Source organism: Ictalurus furcatus, chromosome 7 (genome assembly GCF_023375685.1).
Source record: "Ictalurus furcatus strain D&B chromosome 7, Billie_1.0, whole genome shotgun sequence".
Classification (NCBI taxonomy): Eukaryota; Metazoa; Chordata; class Actinopteri; order Siluriformes; family Ictaluridae; genus Ictalurus; species Ictalurus furcatus.
This window is the reverse complement of record NC_071261.1, coordinates 9,651,720-9,667,467: the sequence shown is the minus strand read 5'-3', so window position 1 is coordinate 9,667,467 and position 15,748 is coordinate 9,651,720. Positions and strand designations below refer to the sequence as shown.

The 15,748-nt window shown below is 39.3% G+C and overlaps 1 protein-coding gene across 3 annotated transcripts in view; it reads right to left on the bottom strand.

The window, feature by feature from the left end:
- Positions 1-15,053, bottom strand: part of carmil3 (capping protein regulator and myosin 1 linker 3) — a 58,400-nt gene extending 43,347 nt beyond the window's left edge. For all 3 annotated transcript variants that reach the window (XM_053628289.1, XM_053628290.1, XM_053628291.1), the window contains exons 1-2: positions 14,642-15,053; positions 12,980-13,074 (exon numbers count right to left, since the gene is read on the bottom strand). In XM_053628289.1, coding sequence (XP_053484264.1) covers positions 12,980-13,074; positions 14,642-14,699 — 153 coding nt within the window. In that variant the 5' untranslated portion in view covers positions 14,700-15,053. The remainder of the gene's footprint in view (positions 1-12,979; positions 13,075-14,641) is intronic.
- Positions 15,054-15,748: the final 695 nt, after the last annotated feature.

Here is a 15,748-nt window from a genome sequence, read left to right as displayed (position 1 = left end):
CAGTACGAGCATTGCAGTACACAATATTGATAAATAATTCAACCCTAATCATCATACTTATGATGATTATGAAACAAAATAAAACAAAAAAAAAGATCAGAATAAATAAAAATCATGCCATGCTAACGTTCTCAAATAATAATAATAACAACATTCCCAGATAGTGATCCCTGGCTAGACTCTGGATCTGCTGTGACCCTGACCAGGATAAAGCACTTACTGAAGAACATCAAACCATCATTTAAAGTTTGTTTAAATGTTTTATGGACATCCATTAGCAAATGGCTGCACTGTCTGTATTTGTGTTTTCATTTGATACTGATATGAATGTGTGTGTGTGGGACTGCAAACTAAAGAGACAGCAGAGGATGGTGAGAGATGGAGAAAACTCAGGATATGGGGAAGAAACAAATCTCACGGATGCATGCAAAAATGGTTTGAGATGAGTAAGACAGCCTTTTCAACTCTATCAAATCATACACTGATTAGCATAAGTCTAAACTTCTGCAGTCAACCCTCGCCCCCCCCCCCCCCGTTCCTCCTTTCCCTTTCTCCACACAAGCGTCCTTCTGCTTCCTTCTTCTATTCACTCTGAAAGACGCCATGTTTTTTTTTTTCATTATTATATTCTTCTATTGATCTTTCCTCTGCAGCGTCACACTTTTCCTAAGCCTGATGCTCTTCTTTTCCGTTTTTTTTTCCCCTTCTACGTTTCGTCTTCATAGATGTAAGGAGCAAAGTGAAAAATATTTCTTATGGCAGAAAAATCCCCGAAATGCAGGAATGCTGCTCGGCACAAGCCTCGATTTGAAACATTCATTAGATCTGAAAAGATATAATATATTAGCTAGGACATTGTCTACTGTTAGGAAGTGCTATACAAATAAAACCAAATTATCTGAAGATATTATTTACAGGAATGTTTAAACATTTAGATTCAGTCTTTTATAGTGCTTTGTGTTTTATATTTTGAGTGACGATATGTGTGCATCACTATAAACTTTAATTATAGGCTACTCATAGATATTTTCAGCTGCTCGTTTGTCTATACCGAGGCTTTACTGGGCAAAAATACCTACATATACTCTATAGTATATACTTGATAGACCATTACCAGTTTGTTAGTGTTACAAAAGAAATCGTGCAATATGGTGCCCCACATGTTCCTGTATTGTTCCCCGGTTATATCCTTGAGCATGTAACTCACAAACATATTGTTGCCATTCATGTCCATGCTGATTATACATAATTATATATAATTATCTCTTTGGCAACATTCAGCAGTACAGCTGTGCAGAATAAGAGACTGTGTAATACATAAAATTCTGGATAAATAGAGATTCCTTTCTCTGAAATTCAGGTAAAACTGAAATACTGGCATGGGGTTCCAGTTCTGCCCATGATGAGCTGGATATGATGACAGTTCTGTGAAACCCGAACTACAATTAAGAGCCTCTGTGTAATCCTAGAAGCTTTGAAACATAACCAAAATAAGAATTTACAGGATATTGCGAAACAGAAACATGCGTTCCTAACTTTAAAGGCCGCTTTCCATCCCCTGACAATTTACACCTACCAGCCAGCTCGCTCCTATCCGGCTAACACTAATCCTCAGAGAGCGTATCTTTTCAAACTGCTGCTCATGCTGCATCACCGTGCAGAATAACACATTTAGAGGGAAGTGCTATCTGCCGTCTTCTGCATACATGACTTCGCAGCTGTCCGGGAGTGACTAGTGTCTTTGGTGATTACCAGAGGAGTATTGGTTCCTCCCTATAGATGGCATCGTCAGGATTTGAACTTGGGATTCGGAGTCCCCCTTAAATGGGGGCTTTTTAACCCTCACTGCATTAATTATTACATTTTCATTAAAAAAAAGCTTTTATGGATTTTTATTACTTGAATTAATAAAAATTCAAATAATTGATGCCATATGGCAACACAATGCAGTAAAGGGTTAAATACACTTTAACTAGTAACACCTCTAGTAGAATGTACAGGGGAAACATTTTACATTCACATTTTTGTAAAGAAACAAAAAAAAAAATCATTACGTGTACCTTTGTAAGCAGACACTGAAAAATTACCTCTAAAAAATCAATACTATAAAAATTCAGATTTAATCATCCATGCAGCTATACATAGTCTTCTCACTGATTACCTTTCTCTTTTTACAACCCCAATTCCAAAAAAGTTGGGATGCTGTATAAAATGTAAAAACAGAGTGCAAGGATTTGCAAATTTCATAAACCCATATGTTATTCACAACAGAACATACAGATATGTAGAAAAAAAACACATCAAATGTTTAAACTGAGTAAATGTGCCATTTTAAGAAAAAAAGAAGGTCATTTTGAATTTGATGGCCGCAACATGTCTCAAAAAAGTTGGGACAGGGGCAACAAAAGGCTGGAAAAGTAAGTGTTACTAAAAAGAAACAGTTGGGGGAATATTTGGCAACTAATGAGGTTAATTGGCAACAAGTCAGTAAGATGATTGGGTATAAAAAGAGTATCTTAGAGAGGCAGAGTCTTTCAGAAGTAAAGATAGGATGGAATCTGGATGGAAGCGTATGTTGCTCTAAAATCTGTATATACCTTTCAGCATTGATGGTGCCTTTCCAGATGTGCAAGCTGCCCATTCCATAGGCACTAATGCACCACCATACCATCAGAGATGCAGGCTTTTGAGCTGAGTGCTGATAAAAATCTGGATGTTCACTCTCCTCTTTAGTTTAGAGGACGCGGCGTCCATGGTTTCCAAAAAGAATTTCAAATTTGGATTCGTCTGACCACAGAACAGTTTTCCATTTTGCCTCAGTCCATTTTAAATGAGCTTTGACCCAGACAAGACGGTGGTGTTTCTGGATCATGTTCACATATGGCGTCTTCTTTGCATGATAGAGCTTTAACCAGCATTTGTGGATGACACAGTGAACTGTGTTCACAGACAATGAGTTCTGGTGGTGTTTCTGAGCCCATGCAGTGATTTCCATTACAGAATCATGAATGTTTTTAATGCAGTGCTGCCTGAGGGCCCGAAGATCAGACGCATGCAGTATTGATTTTCATCCTCATTCTCTGAATCTTTTGATGATATTATGTACAGTAGATCATGAGATATTCATAGTCTTCGCAATTTTACATTGAGGAACATTATTCTGAAATTGTTCCACAAATTGTAGACACAGTTTTTCGTAGATTGTTGAACCTCTCCTCATCTTTACTTCTGAGAGACTCTGCCTCTCTAAGATACTCTTTTTATACCCAATCATCTTACTGACCTGTTCCCAATTAACCTCCAGCTGTTTCTTTTGTTGTCCCCGTCCCAACTTTTTTGAGACGTGTTGTGGCCATCAAATTCAATATTCCCTAATTTTTTTCTTAAAATGGTACATTTATTCAGTTTAAACATTTGATATGTTTTCTATGTTTTATTGTGAATAACATATGGGTTTATGAGATCTGCAACTCATTGCATTCTCTTTTTATTTACATTTATTTAAATTGAACACAGCATCCCAACTTTTTTCGAATTGGGGTTGTATTTCTTCTCTGCCTTGTTCATTTCCTCCTGCCATTTTGTGTTCTGCTCTGTTATTTCCAGCTCCTCAAGTCCTCCATCTAATGATTCAGTAATGGCTCCCCGGCGAGAGAAGAAGCCGCATGATGGCGATACTAGGAATCCGGTTAATAAAGACTTCAACTTTCCCTTCTCTTTCTTTTACTTGTTCCGTCTATTCATCTGCTTGTCGTTGCATGATCGCGGGATGGAGAGACTGGATGAAAAAAATGGGTGTGTAAGTCTCACCGATGAATCCTATCAGAGAACACCGAAAGACTAAAACGCTCTCCAAAATGCAAACCCGTTATTGAGATTTTCAGTCTTGTCTTCGACAGATCGAAAAAAAAAATACTGGAAGATAGAAGAAAACTGCCTCAGAAAACCTAAGCGCCTAAACAGATACATTAATTATTAACGTGCCACGCTCTGTTGAAGTGATGTACTGCTGTAGATCTGTACACAGCTGCAAAAAAAAACAAAAGCACAAAGAGCATTGATGTGTAGCAACTGCAGTTGATTGCATAGAAATGTATGCAGGGCAAAATCAAGTAATTTAATAATTTTGCAATATTGGAATTTGCAAATGTATTGTCCAGGGAAATCATAATAAAATCTTAAATATAGATAAATTGAGCTAATATTTGTCATTACAAGGTTATTATACAACAAACAGAAGATTGTTTAGATTTTTCCTAGCATTGTTCTCACTTGAAGCAAAAAAAAAAAAACCTTGAAATTAGCTTAAAGAATAAAATAATAATAATAATAATAATAATAATAATAATAATAATAATAATAATAAATAAGAAGATGATTTGCACTCCCCAAAACCATTTAATTCCCAAGTGGATAATCTTATCTGGATACTGTAGATTTGAACCTAAAAACTGCTTCTGAAATCATAAACACTGTCCTGTGCTCGTCACAGAACTCCTCTTCACAATATTCTCATACTCAACCTTTCGACACACTTAGTACTGCTCTACAACTGTATGTTCAATCTTTTTTTAATGTAGAACAATCATTATTACAAAATTAGATAGGTTATTTCACAATATTATCCCTTTTTGTGTTGAAAACCAAAACATACCAATAACAATAAAAACAACAAAACTAATGAAAACTCAAGTAGAGGTGGGTTAAATGATCATACATACAAACACCTGAATATACAACCACAAGCCATGAAGATGCAGTTGGGGGTTTATTATATTTTGAACTAGCTAATAAGCAAGCAAAGGCTAAACTATCCAGTTGTTTAAATTAAACCGAGACCATTGACCTTTGGTACCCCAAAAATTTCTAAAGCAAGTCAAATGTCAATACAATTCAGACACATCAACTATCGCATCTGTCTTCAATATTAGGAAATATTTCAGAGGGCCGGGGCTTGGAAAAATTAATTCTGTGTAGCACACCCACCCACCATTGCTCTTCAAAAAGTTCTCCCGGCTCACACTCCGACGCTCTTTTCATTTTATAAAGAGAACGATCATCTAGACCTAAAAGACGTATATAAATTCTTGCAAATTTGTGACTTGTGGTAAGGAGTAAATTTCAGAAACTCTTCTCATACTTGTATCGGGGGTAGAGGTCATCAGGAAACAGAGTAGCAGAGTGATGGCTAATCTGCAAAAACCTAAACAAACGGGATTCTGACAGATCCAATTCAGAAGATAGCAGTACATAGCTACAAAAAGTGCCATTTTTATACAAGTCTTGAAGACATCTTAAGCCTTTTGCATGCTGCTGCTTAAAAACAGGATCAGTAAGAGATAGGGAAACATATGACTCACCGGTAATGGCATTAATGTTGAAGTAGAAGTCAGTTTAAAATGTCGCATGAACTGGCACCATATCCAAAGGGTAGATACACTGTTCGAAAACTGTAGAATGAAATGATTTATAATTGGCTATCCAGTTTCACCCAAAAGAGAATTGGTTCAATCTGGAATTGGGTTCCTCTTAAGGTTTCTTTCTCATGCTGTCTCAGGGGATTTTTCCTTGCCACTGGCTTGCTAATTAAGAATCGAAATATACATCTGAATTTCTTGTTATCTGTATTAATACTGTTAAAAGCACTATACAAATCAAACTGAATTGAATTCACCTATATTCAAGATATTTGTACTCGCTGAGAACTGACCAGAATGCAGTTTGTTGATCCCGGCCTTCAAACAGGATCCTAAAAGGTTTCGCTCACTGAGGAAGCTATCGAAAATGTAGAGAGAGACAGAGAGAAAGAGAAAGCAATAGATAGACTCTTGTGATAGGGCTTAATGCCCCATATCATGGGCAAAGAGCTTTCAGTATTGACCTGTAAATCACTGTGCCATGACGAATTGCTGACTTCAAAGGAAGATCCAGAGACAGAGAGAAAGAAATAATGAATGAGAGGAAGACGGGCGACTTAGACAGAAGGTGCAAGTGTAGAGCAGCATGAGACATGAGGTCATTAGCTGTCTACAGTTCAAAGACAGAATTCAAATGATGCAAAAAAAAAAAAAAAAACCTTGCAAGAGACTACCTGACCTGGTCAGAGTTCAGAAACCTAAAATCTCTCTCTTTCTCTCTCTTCCTATTTGCCACTTGCCTCAGGACCTAAACTGAGCTTGCCTATCAATTACTCTAAGGTTTTCATCCACCTGTTTCAATTCAAATTGAAATTTTTATATAGGACCACCTGAAAAGAGACACCATATGTCTACCACAACTATACAATTAATGCTTGGTCGAGCTGGACAAACCTTATCAATGTAGAGAACATGTAGGAGACATTGATGGAGGGTGAAAAAAAATCCCATTTTATGCAATTTCTCTATGGCTACATCCAAAACCTACATACAACAAATACACTATATGGTCTGTGGACACCTGACCATCACACCCATATGTGAGCCTTCCACAATTGTCTAGAATGTCTTTATATGCTGTAGAATTACAATTTCCCCTCACTGGAACTAAGGGGCCCAAGTATGTTCCAGCATGACAATGCCCCTGTGTAGAAAGTGAGCTCCATGAAGACATGGTTTGCAAGGTTGGAGTGGAAGAACTCCGGGAGTGGCCTGCACAAAGCCCTGACCTCAACCCCACTGAACACCGTTGGGATGAATTGTGACATCTCCTCCTCACTGGACATTAGTGCCTGACACATTAATGCTCTTCTTGCTAAAAGGGCAAATCCCCACAGCCACACTCTAAAATCTAGAGGAAAGCCTTCCCAGAAGACTAAAGGTTATAATAAACAGCAATGGGGAATATATTTGGAATGGGATGTTCAACATATGGGTCTGATAGTAAGGGTCCACAAACCTTTGGCCATAAACTGTAATTCAGTTCATTCATTCATTAATCAATCTTCAGTAAGCACTTTATCCTTGTCAGTGTCGCAGTGGATCCTTAGGATCCTTGTTCTGGGAACACTGGTCGTGAAGTGGGAATACAGCATAGATAGACCAGTCTATTGCAGGGCACCCTACATACACATATTCACACCTAGGGGCAACTAATAGTAGCAAATCCACATCACAGCATGTTTTTGAAATGCGGGAGGAAACTGGATAACCTGGAGGAGACCCACACAGGCAGTAAACCTTGGAGTTATTGGAGTTAGATTTTGCATATTTTCCCAGTGTCTGCGTGGGTTCCCTCCAGGTTCTCCAGTTTCCTCAACCTCTCCAAGACATGGATTGGATACCCTTAATTGCTCCTAGGTGTGAATATGTACACTATATGGCCAAAAGTTTGTAGCCACAAAGCCTACAGTTTGGGGTATGAGCATTATGGTCAGGTGTCCACAAACATTTGGCCATATAGTATATGTCCAGGGTTCTCTGTCTGCACCCAGTCTGTAGACCAATGCTCTCAGGATAGGTTCTGGATCTGCCATTACCCTGACCCAGATGAATGAACGAATGTTTGAGCACCCCAACAATTAATAAATAGTGAAACATGGTTGGAGGCACTTGCAGAGGATCTTGGTCCACTCTTCCATGCATAGTATTTCAAGCTGCTTCATATTCTTTAGTTTGAGCATGTGCACTCCCTCTTCAAATCAGACCACAAGTTTTCAACAGGGTTCGAATTCAAAGCCTCATTGATTTTGTGGTCTGTGTGTGCATTTGCATGAATGTCATAGATATGGGGCAATTATCTTGTTGAAAGATCCATCTACACCCAAGTCTTATCCTCCTGGCAGAAGCAACTAGGTTTTGGGCTTAAATATCCTGGCACTTAGCAGAATTCATGACACTATCAAGCCAATCAGACCCTATTTCACTGATCAGGCCACAAGACTACTAATCCAGGCTCTTGTTATCACAAAACTGGACTACTGCAACGCACTACTCTCAGGCCACCCAGCCAGCTCCACCAAACCCCGTCAGATAATTGAGAATGCAGCAGCACGCCTTGTTTTCAACCAACCCCAAAAGACCCATGTCACACCCCTGCATGCATAAAATTCAAGGCCTTGATGCTCACGTTCCACCGCACAACCTGCGATCAGTTAATGACCGTCACCTGGTAGCTCAAACTCAGCAAAGCATGAGGTCCATTTCCAGAACCTTCAAAATGCCTATCCCCCAGTGATGGTATGAACTCCCAACCTCAATCCAGGCAGCACAATCCGTCACTATCTTCAAAAAACGGATAAAAACCCAACCTCTTTTCGCTAAGAATGGACTTGGGTCCTACAGCCCTACATAAACCTAGATTAACACCAAAAGATACAAAGGTATATTTTACTACAATAAAGCTGCAAATACTTAAAGTTCATGAACAGCATTGTTCGCATTGTTTGTGTGCCTTATATCACAACATCAAAGAACGTGTGAATTTGGTAGCCATGGTTCAGCTTGTCTGATGTTAATATTTAGTGGTCACAGCACACAGCATTTCAACTAGGTCTGTTTGTTCAGGTCAAGGAGCACATGCTTTATTAGATTGTAGCACTGTGTTACTCCAATGAGGCTAATAGATTTAATGTCTGCATAAGGAGATTAGATCTGCCTGGTCAATTTGAACTAAACCACAATGACCTGAATCAAAAATGAACCGAACTGAGCAAAAGAAAGGGACTGAGAGGCAATGCAGAATAAAAAGCCAAAAAAGATCAAAATCACACTGTTCACAGCTGCCACCAAGCCTCTAGGATAGGGATGGGGACAAGACACACGGCCATTGCGATGACAAGGAGGCTAGAGGGACACATCACATCACACTGTGCCCGCATAACCTTTCTGCTCCCATGCTTTCTCTTTCTGTCTTATACACTCCAGGGGTCACAGCTGCTGCATCAGAACTGTCTCAACAGGAATTAACTTCCCACCCCTTACCGCTGCTTTCATTCCAAAGCTGATCAAATCCGATAGCTACCCTTACGTTCAAACAAAGCTATATACGTGCCTGAAATGCTTACAACCCCCCTGTCTTCTAATGACCAAACAACCTGACCTGACTATCATTACTAAGGTTTCCATTCCACCTCTTTTTGTGAAAATTTGTGCATAAGACAACCTGAATGCAAATATCAGAATTTTTTCGGGGGGCGATGGTGAATCCCTTTATTAAGGTGGAAAGATTTCAAACAAACAAAAAAAAACCCTCAGTGGCTATATCTAAAACAGCATACTACCATACTTATTCGTATAACAAATTAGTATGCCACAGTATGCTAACAAATGTTCATTTACTATTTACAGTTGCTTAAGTATCACCCACCTTGAACTTTTCCACACTTTGTAGAGTTACAACCTGGAATTGAAATGTACTAAACTGGGATTTTTTTAGCATTTGATTTACACAATATGTACAAAATATTTTGTTTATTGTGACACAAAGGAGATGATTAAATAAAAAAGCAGAGAATTGTTGGTTGCATAAGTATTCACTCTAGGATTGCCCTGTATTTGGCTCCATCCCTCTTCCTATTAACCCTGACAAGTTTCCTAGTTCCTGCTGATAAAAAGTATCCTCCCAGCATGACACTACCACCACTATGCTTTGCTGTGGGAATGGTGTTCTTAAGGTGATAAACCAGTCTGCCAAACGTAGCGCTTTGTGCCAAGGTCAAAAAGTTATTTTTTTGATCTCATTTTTCCATGTTTACTGAGATCAGCGTTCCCACTCTAAGACAAATGTAAACTTCCATGACTTTTCCCTGACCAAAATCTTGAATTTCCGTGACCTACTGTATGAAGAATGGTACATTGTACTGCCTGGGTACTAAGCAGAAAAAAACTATTTTAGCCCATTAAATCTGTAAGCTCAATTTCCTGGTTAACAGATATTTTCAGTGCAAAACTTAGTTTTCATTGCTTAAAAGGAACATATACTTATCTCATGACTAGTCTTTACACCTCATAAACAAAATGGTCCTAATAAAACAAAATATATTTCTTTAATGGAAATAAAATCAGTTCATTTACAAATACCGTAAACTATTTTAAGTACATTTGAGCACACTGTAAAAAAAAGAAAAAAGAAAAAATACTTTAGACACACACACACACACACACACATATATATATATAGAGAGAGAGAGAGAGAGAGAGAGAGAGAGAGAGAGTACATCACTTTAGCTAATACATTTGAAAAATTTACAAACAAAATTCCCTGATATTCCCTGACTTTAACCCCAAAATGATAAAATTCCCTGAGTTTCCATTACTGGAATAGGCTTTATTAAAATTCCATGACATTCCAGAAATTCCATGACCCGTGGGAACCCTGTGAGATCCCAACATGCCTTTTGGCAAACTCCAAACAGAAATATATATGGCCTGTTTTAATAATAACACAGCGTAGTTGTTGTCCTGTGAACAGCTTCACTTATCTGAGCTGTAACTCTCTCCAGCACAAGGTAGCATCTTCCAAGTTGTAACAATACAAAATGTGGAAAGGTTCAAGTAGGTGAATACTTATGCAGGGCACTGTAGTATGGTAGTTTTGGTAACAGCTCATGACTGCGTTCACCTGGTATTTATTTACATATATCATGAGGTTTTTCCATTTACATTTGCTTCATTTAAGTGACGTGCACAATAGTGCACAATAATGCCCAATACACTGAGAACGTATCTGTTACGACACAGGGAGGAGAGGCGGGAGCAGGTGCAGATCAACGTCTTTATTTTACACGTAAATCAATAACCACGGAAAACGCGGTCTCGACAGGAAAACGAGAAACTGGATGCGAGGCAGGAAACTGAACAGGACATGAAAACAAGACTGCTTAGCATACTAACGCATTCACCTTTCACTTACTTATTAACGGATAATACTGCTCGTCATGCACAGCAAAACGAGGGTTTTAAATAACCAACATAATCAAACTAAAATACAGACACCAGGAGTAAATTAAGAGTCTCGTCCACGCACGCTCTGCAGCAATCTTTGCGCTTTGATGCCGCAGTGCCATTTGACAGCGGGAGCGTAAGAGTATCGTTTTGAATATTGTCCCAACCTTACAATCATAACTAGAGCAGCACCTAGGCTACAACACGGACGTATCTAAGACATCTTAAAAAGAAATGTAATTCTTATATACCCCCTTTTATGTACTTGTTTCAACAGGATTACTAAGCTATGTATACGGCTTATTGAGAAATAAATTATTTTGTAAAATGACAAGAACTGTCCAGATTTGGAAACGTCCACATTCCATTTTTCAATATCTGTATATAAAGGTTTATTTCATTTGAATTTCTGCCAGCTTTCTGGTCCATTTACTGCGTTAAACTTTACGAGGCAGGGCCTAGGGGGCAGAACAAGAGTAAAAAAAGGAAAAACTTCTAGAACATGATATCTGCCTTATCATGTACCTCCATTGCCAATGTTTTGGTTAAGGGGATAATTCTATTCTATTCTTTTTGCTTTCTTATATAACTATTTCTTTAATTAGGGTAAGAACAGACTTATGGGACAACTTGGCCTTGGCAGAAATGCTCTTCGCAGCAATTTTGGGGTGAATCTCTGTGCAACAAAGCAGAAAATGTTAGCGCAAGAGGGCTGTCACACCACTAACTGTAGCAATCACAACCTCTAATTGAGCTGTTATAAGATGTGAAATTGTGGGATGAGACACCGGAGGAAAAGAATAAGAGAAGGAATGAGATAAATAACTGAAGGGGGAAAGAGACAAGGCAGCAATCATAACCACCAAATCCCCCTACATATTTCCTTCATATCTTAATATATCCATCTCCTTTTCTTTGTTTCCTTCTTTCCCTTACTATTCTCAGAGGTGTGCCAGTTGGCTAAAAATCTTCTGCCCTCATGCACTTCCTCTCTGGCACCAATCCACTGCATTGGCACCAAGTGTCTAGGAAAGGAATATGTGATTGTTTTGACCATGTGTGGATATTGTGGAAAAAAAACATGCTTTTTTTAAATTCTTTTTTTTATTTTTATTTTTAAACAAAAACTGTTTTCTTTTGGTTACTGGGGTTAAGGTTAGAGTTAGATTTACATGTAGCATGGGATTAATTAGCCGCATTAATAATTACGTCAGTGAAAGGTCCTCATAAGAAGTAAGACAAAGGCATATGTACGGGTGTGTGTGTGTGTTTGAGAGTGTGTGTGTGTGTGTGTGTCTTTCAGACCAAATTTTTCAGTGTGACCTGGAGCCCTGTGTTGACATCTCCACTACACATGTGTCTCACACAGATTTCCCCTTGGAGACAAGGAGAAAGGGTGCCAGACAGGGTGGAACGCCCACATCAAACAGACTCTGTGTGTGTGTGTGTGTGTGTGTGTGTGTGTGTGTGTGTGTGTGCTAAAGAAATGCACTAAACCAAAATTTCCCTTTGCATTAAACAGCAAAAACACCTCATTTCTGAGAATGCAAACCTGAAATTTAAGTAATGGAAAACAGGGAAGAAGAAGTGCAAAGTGTATAGAGGAAAACGAAATGAGACGGGGCGAACGAGACAGGGACGAGACAGTTGATGAAAAGAATAAGTAATAGAGAGAACCATGTAGGGAAAGTGCGTAAATTAAGCTGGACAAACAGTAACAAAAGACGAGAACGAATACGACAGAGGGTAAGAAACAAAACAATGTATGACGGTTCAGTTTAAACTGACAAAGATGATCACTCATCAATAATGTACTGTGTGTGTATACTTTGCGTGTGCCAACAGAAAAATGGCATAAAAATTTGCTGTACATTCTGAGATGCTTTTCTGCTCAGCACGGATGTAAAGAGTGGTGTCATGTGGGCCGACATGAAGCAGTGTTAATGTTACCACCGCAAAGTTGTTGTTTTTTTTTAATGGCGGTTTATTTCTTACATAAACCATGATTTGGGTAATTAGCATGACATTAAAATTCAACATGCCTAAATATGTATAATGACTGGAAGTAAAGTACTCTTTGGCATTGGTTAAAGAGTGCAATTAATATAATAACCTACCAAAACCCTGTCTTCTGATTTCCCATTCTTGCTTTCCACTTTGATGGCTTGTGCAAACCTGACAGACGGTTTGTCAATCACGCTCTTGATGCTCTCTGTGAATAAGAGAAACCTTATGTTAACAACAAGACAGTATGTTTAAAAACCCTCCCTCTCTCTTTTTCGGAATATTCTTTGTGCTACAAAACTGCTTTACATCCACAGAGACACACTCCCACACACTTCACACACCTATTACTCCTCGGATATAAAGACCTAAATGCAGTAGGATGATTCACACTGCATGAGACCAGGCTGCAAATATACAGTATCTTTGAAAAGTTGGGGGGGGGGGGGCAGCGTTCATTGAATTAATGTCACATTTAACATACCACACGCTTGTATTCACAGTCAGTGATGCGTTCCGGTGCGGCGGGAAAACGGATGGGGGGATAACTAGGACAAGCGGATAATTCATTCGTAATCAACTTTAAAACAGAATTGCTAATTAAAGCTGCCCGTTCTTGTGGACAGCCAGGACATCAGGGCCTGGACCTCGGCATATGTTCACAGAGATGGAGAGCAAGAGAGAGAGAGAGAGAGAGAGAGAGAGAGAGAGAGAGAGAGAGACAGAGAGAGATTCGGGGACAGTTTCAAATTCCGTTGAGCTCTGGTTACTGTCTGTAAGGAGTCTCTGTGTGGGTTTCCTCTGGATTCTCAGGTTTCCTCCCACCTCCCAAAATCATGCTAGGTGGATTATTTGCACTAAATTGCCCCTTGATGTGAATAAGTCAGCGGGGCAATGGACTCCCGTGCATCATGCCCAGTATTCCCGGGATAGATTCCGGATCCACCGTGACCCTAACAATAATAAAGCACTTACTCAGGATGAATGAATGGCACTAAACAGAGAGAGAGAGAGAGAGAGAGAGAGAGAGAGAGAAAACACTAAGAGCACACCACAGTGTGATGACAGTGTTGCTGGTGGAGATTAATTATCACGTTAAGCCTGTCTGAGTGATTAAAACTGAGAAGTCTTCACACTGCCACCACACACTCCATGTGCCAATGATGAGTTCACTCTCTCAAGAGTGTGTGTGACTCATAGGTTTGCATGTGATAGGACCAATGCATACCCTGAAGATATCAGAGGATGACCTGCTTCCTCAGATATTACATGCACACGAGCGCGCGCACACACACACGCACACGCACACACGCGCACACACACGTATACACACTCCCTGCCTGCACAACTCCAATTCCAGACACTTCAAAGGAGTGCGCCATCTCGCCCCTTCCCTCTCCCCCTCCCTACAGACACACAAGGCTGGCATGCACATTATTAATGAACCAACATTGCTGATTTGGGGTATTTGGTCATATTAGACAGCAAGAACTATATTAGTGTAATGCACTTGATTTAATTTCGTACATTTAATACATAGTTTCATGCACAAGTACAATGCACAGTGTCCTGCACAGTTCCAACCAATGCACAGTTTAGTCCTCATAATAAACTACTTCACGAGCGTGCACAAAGCTCTAAAAGTCAGTCAAGTTACAGAAGAACGAGCACGAACGTGACTCTAAATCACTGTAACGAAGCCACAGCGACACATCAAAAGAAGTGCATCATGAATTTTTCAGTGCGTCCGGCGCGTGCTTGCGGTAAATAATTACCTGTCATCTCCCGGCTCACGCTCAGAAAGCTTGCCGGTACGCTGTCTTTCGCGGCCATGTTGCGCGCGTGCTGCGCCGGAGGTCCCGCGTGCGTCTCCTCGTCCTTGGGCTAACAAACGGCGCAACCGACGGCTGCGAGTCAGAGCGTCCGATGCCTGTGATCATATCACATCAAAGACAGAGGAAGCGGATGCAGAGACGAAAAAAGAGTACGGGCATTACCGACTCACTTCACCGAGTCGACTCCTTAGATGTGAATCTGTTTGAGAGTCGAATCGGTGCATGTTTTGATTCGTCCCCACTCAGAGCAGGAAATATCATGTAGGTTACACTCTCAGGGGAAAGTAGTTTTCCTTGGAAGCTTTACGGCCATTTAACTCATTTTAAGGATTCGAGGTCAAAGATACACATTAAAGGAACAAAAATGTACCCATAAAGGATATCAAAATAGCGCCAAAAAAAAGCTACAGTTGCATGCTATTTTTACCCCCGAGTGCTGAGTCAAATGAATCCAAATCTCACAAACGGACTCATTCAGAAGTGTCGAATCAGTAAAGCGAGTCCTAATGTCCTTACTCCTCTTTAGTTTGGTTTATTTTATTTAGTAGCTACTGTTTATTCTGAAAGTGTTCCAGCTGGAGTTAAATAGTTGGGCTTTTTATATATATAACTTGTTTTGAAGACTAACTAAGAAGCTAAAAGCGAATTAGTCGCCACATTTATTATTTAGCAAAACATTTCTGAAAGTCAGTGGCTCATGCACAAACATAGCAAAAAAAAAAACTTTTCTGTAACAAAATAAAAATGTTAATGTTTTTAACCGTTAATTCTCTATTGTAGTATTGCAACTCATTATATTACAATGAGGGTCCGTTCAAATTTGTATTGGTATTGTTTAGTTATTTTGAAGTAGTAGCTACTAGTAGCTCGATCAGCTAGCAATTTAAGGCTATGTTAAGGCTTTGTTTTATTTATTTATTTATTTATTTAAGATATCAATATAAGGTTTTGTTTTTGGCATCCACCTCAGATAATTGGCTGTTAAATGTCTTGAGGTGGATTATTTTGAACACAAGCACAACAGCACCACAAATCAGTATAATAAAA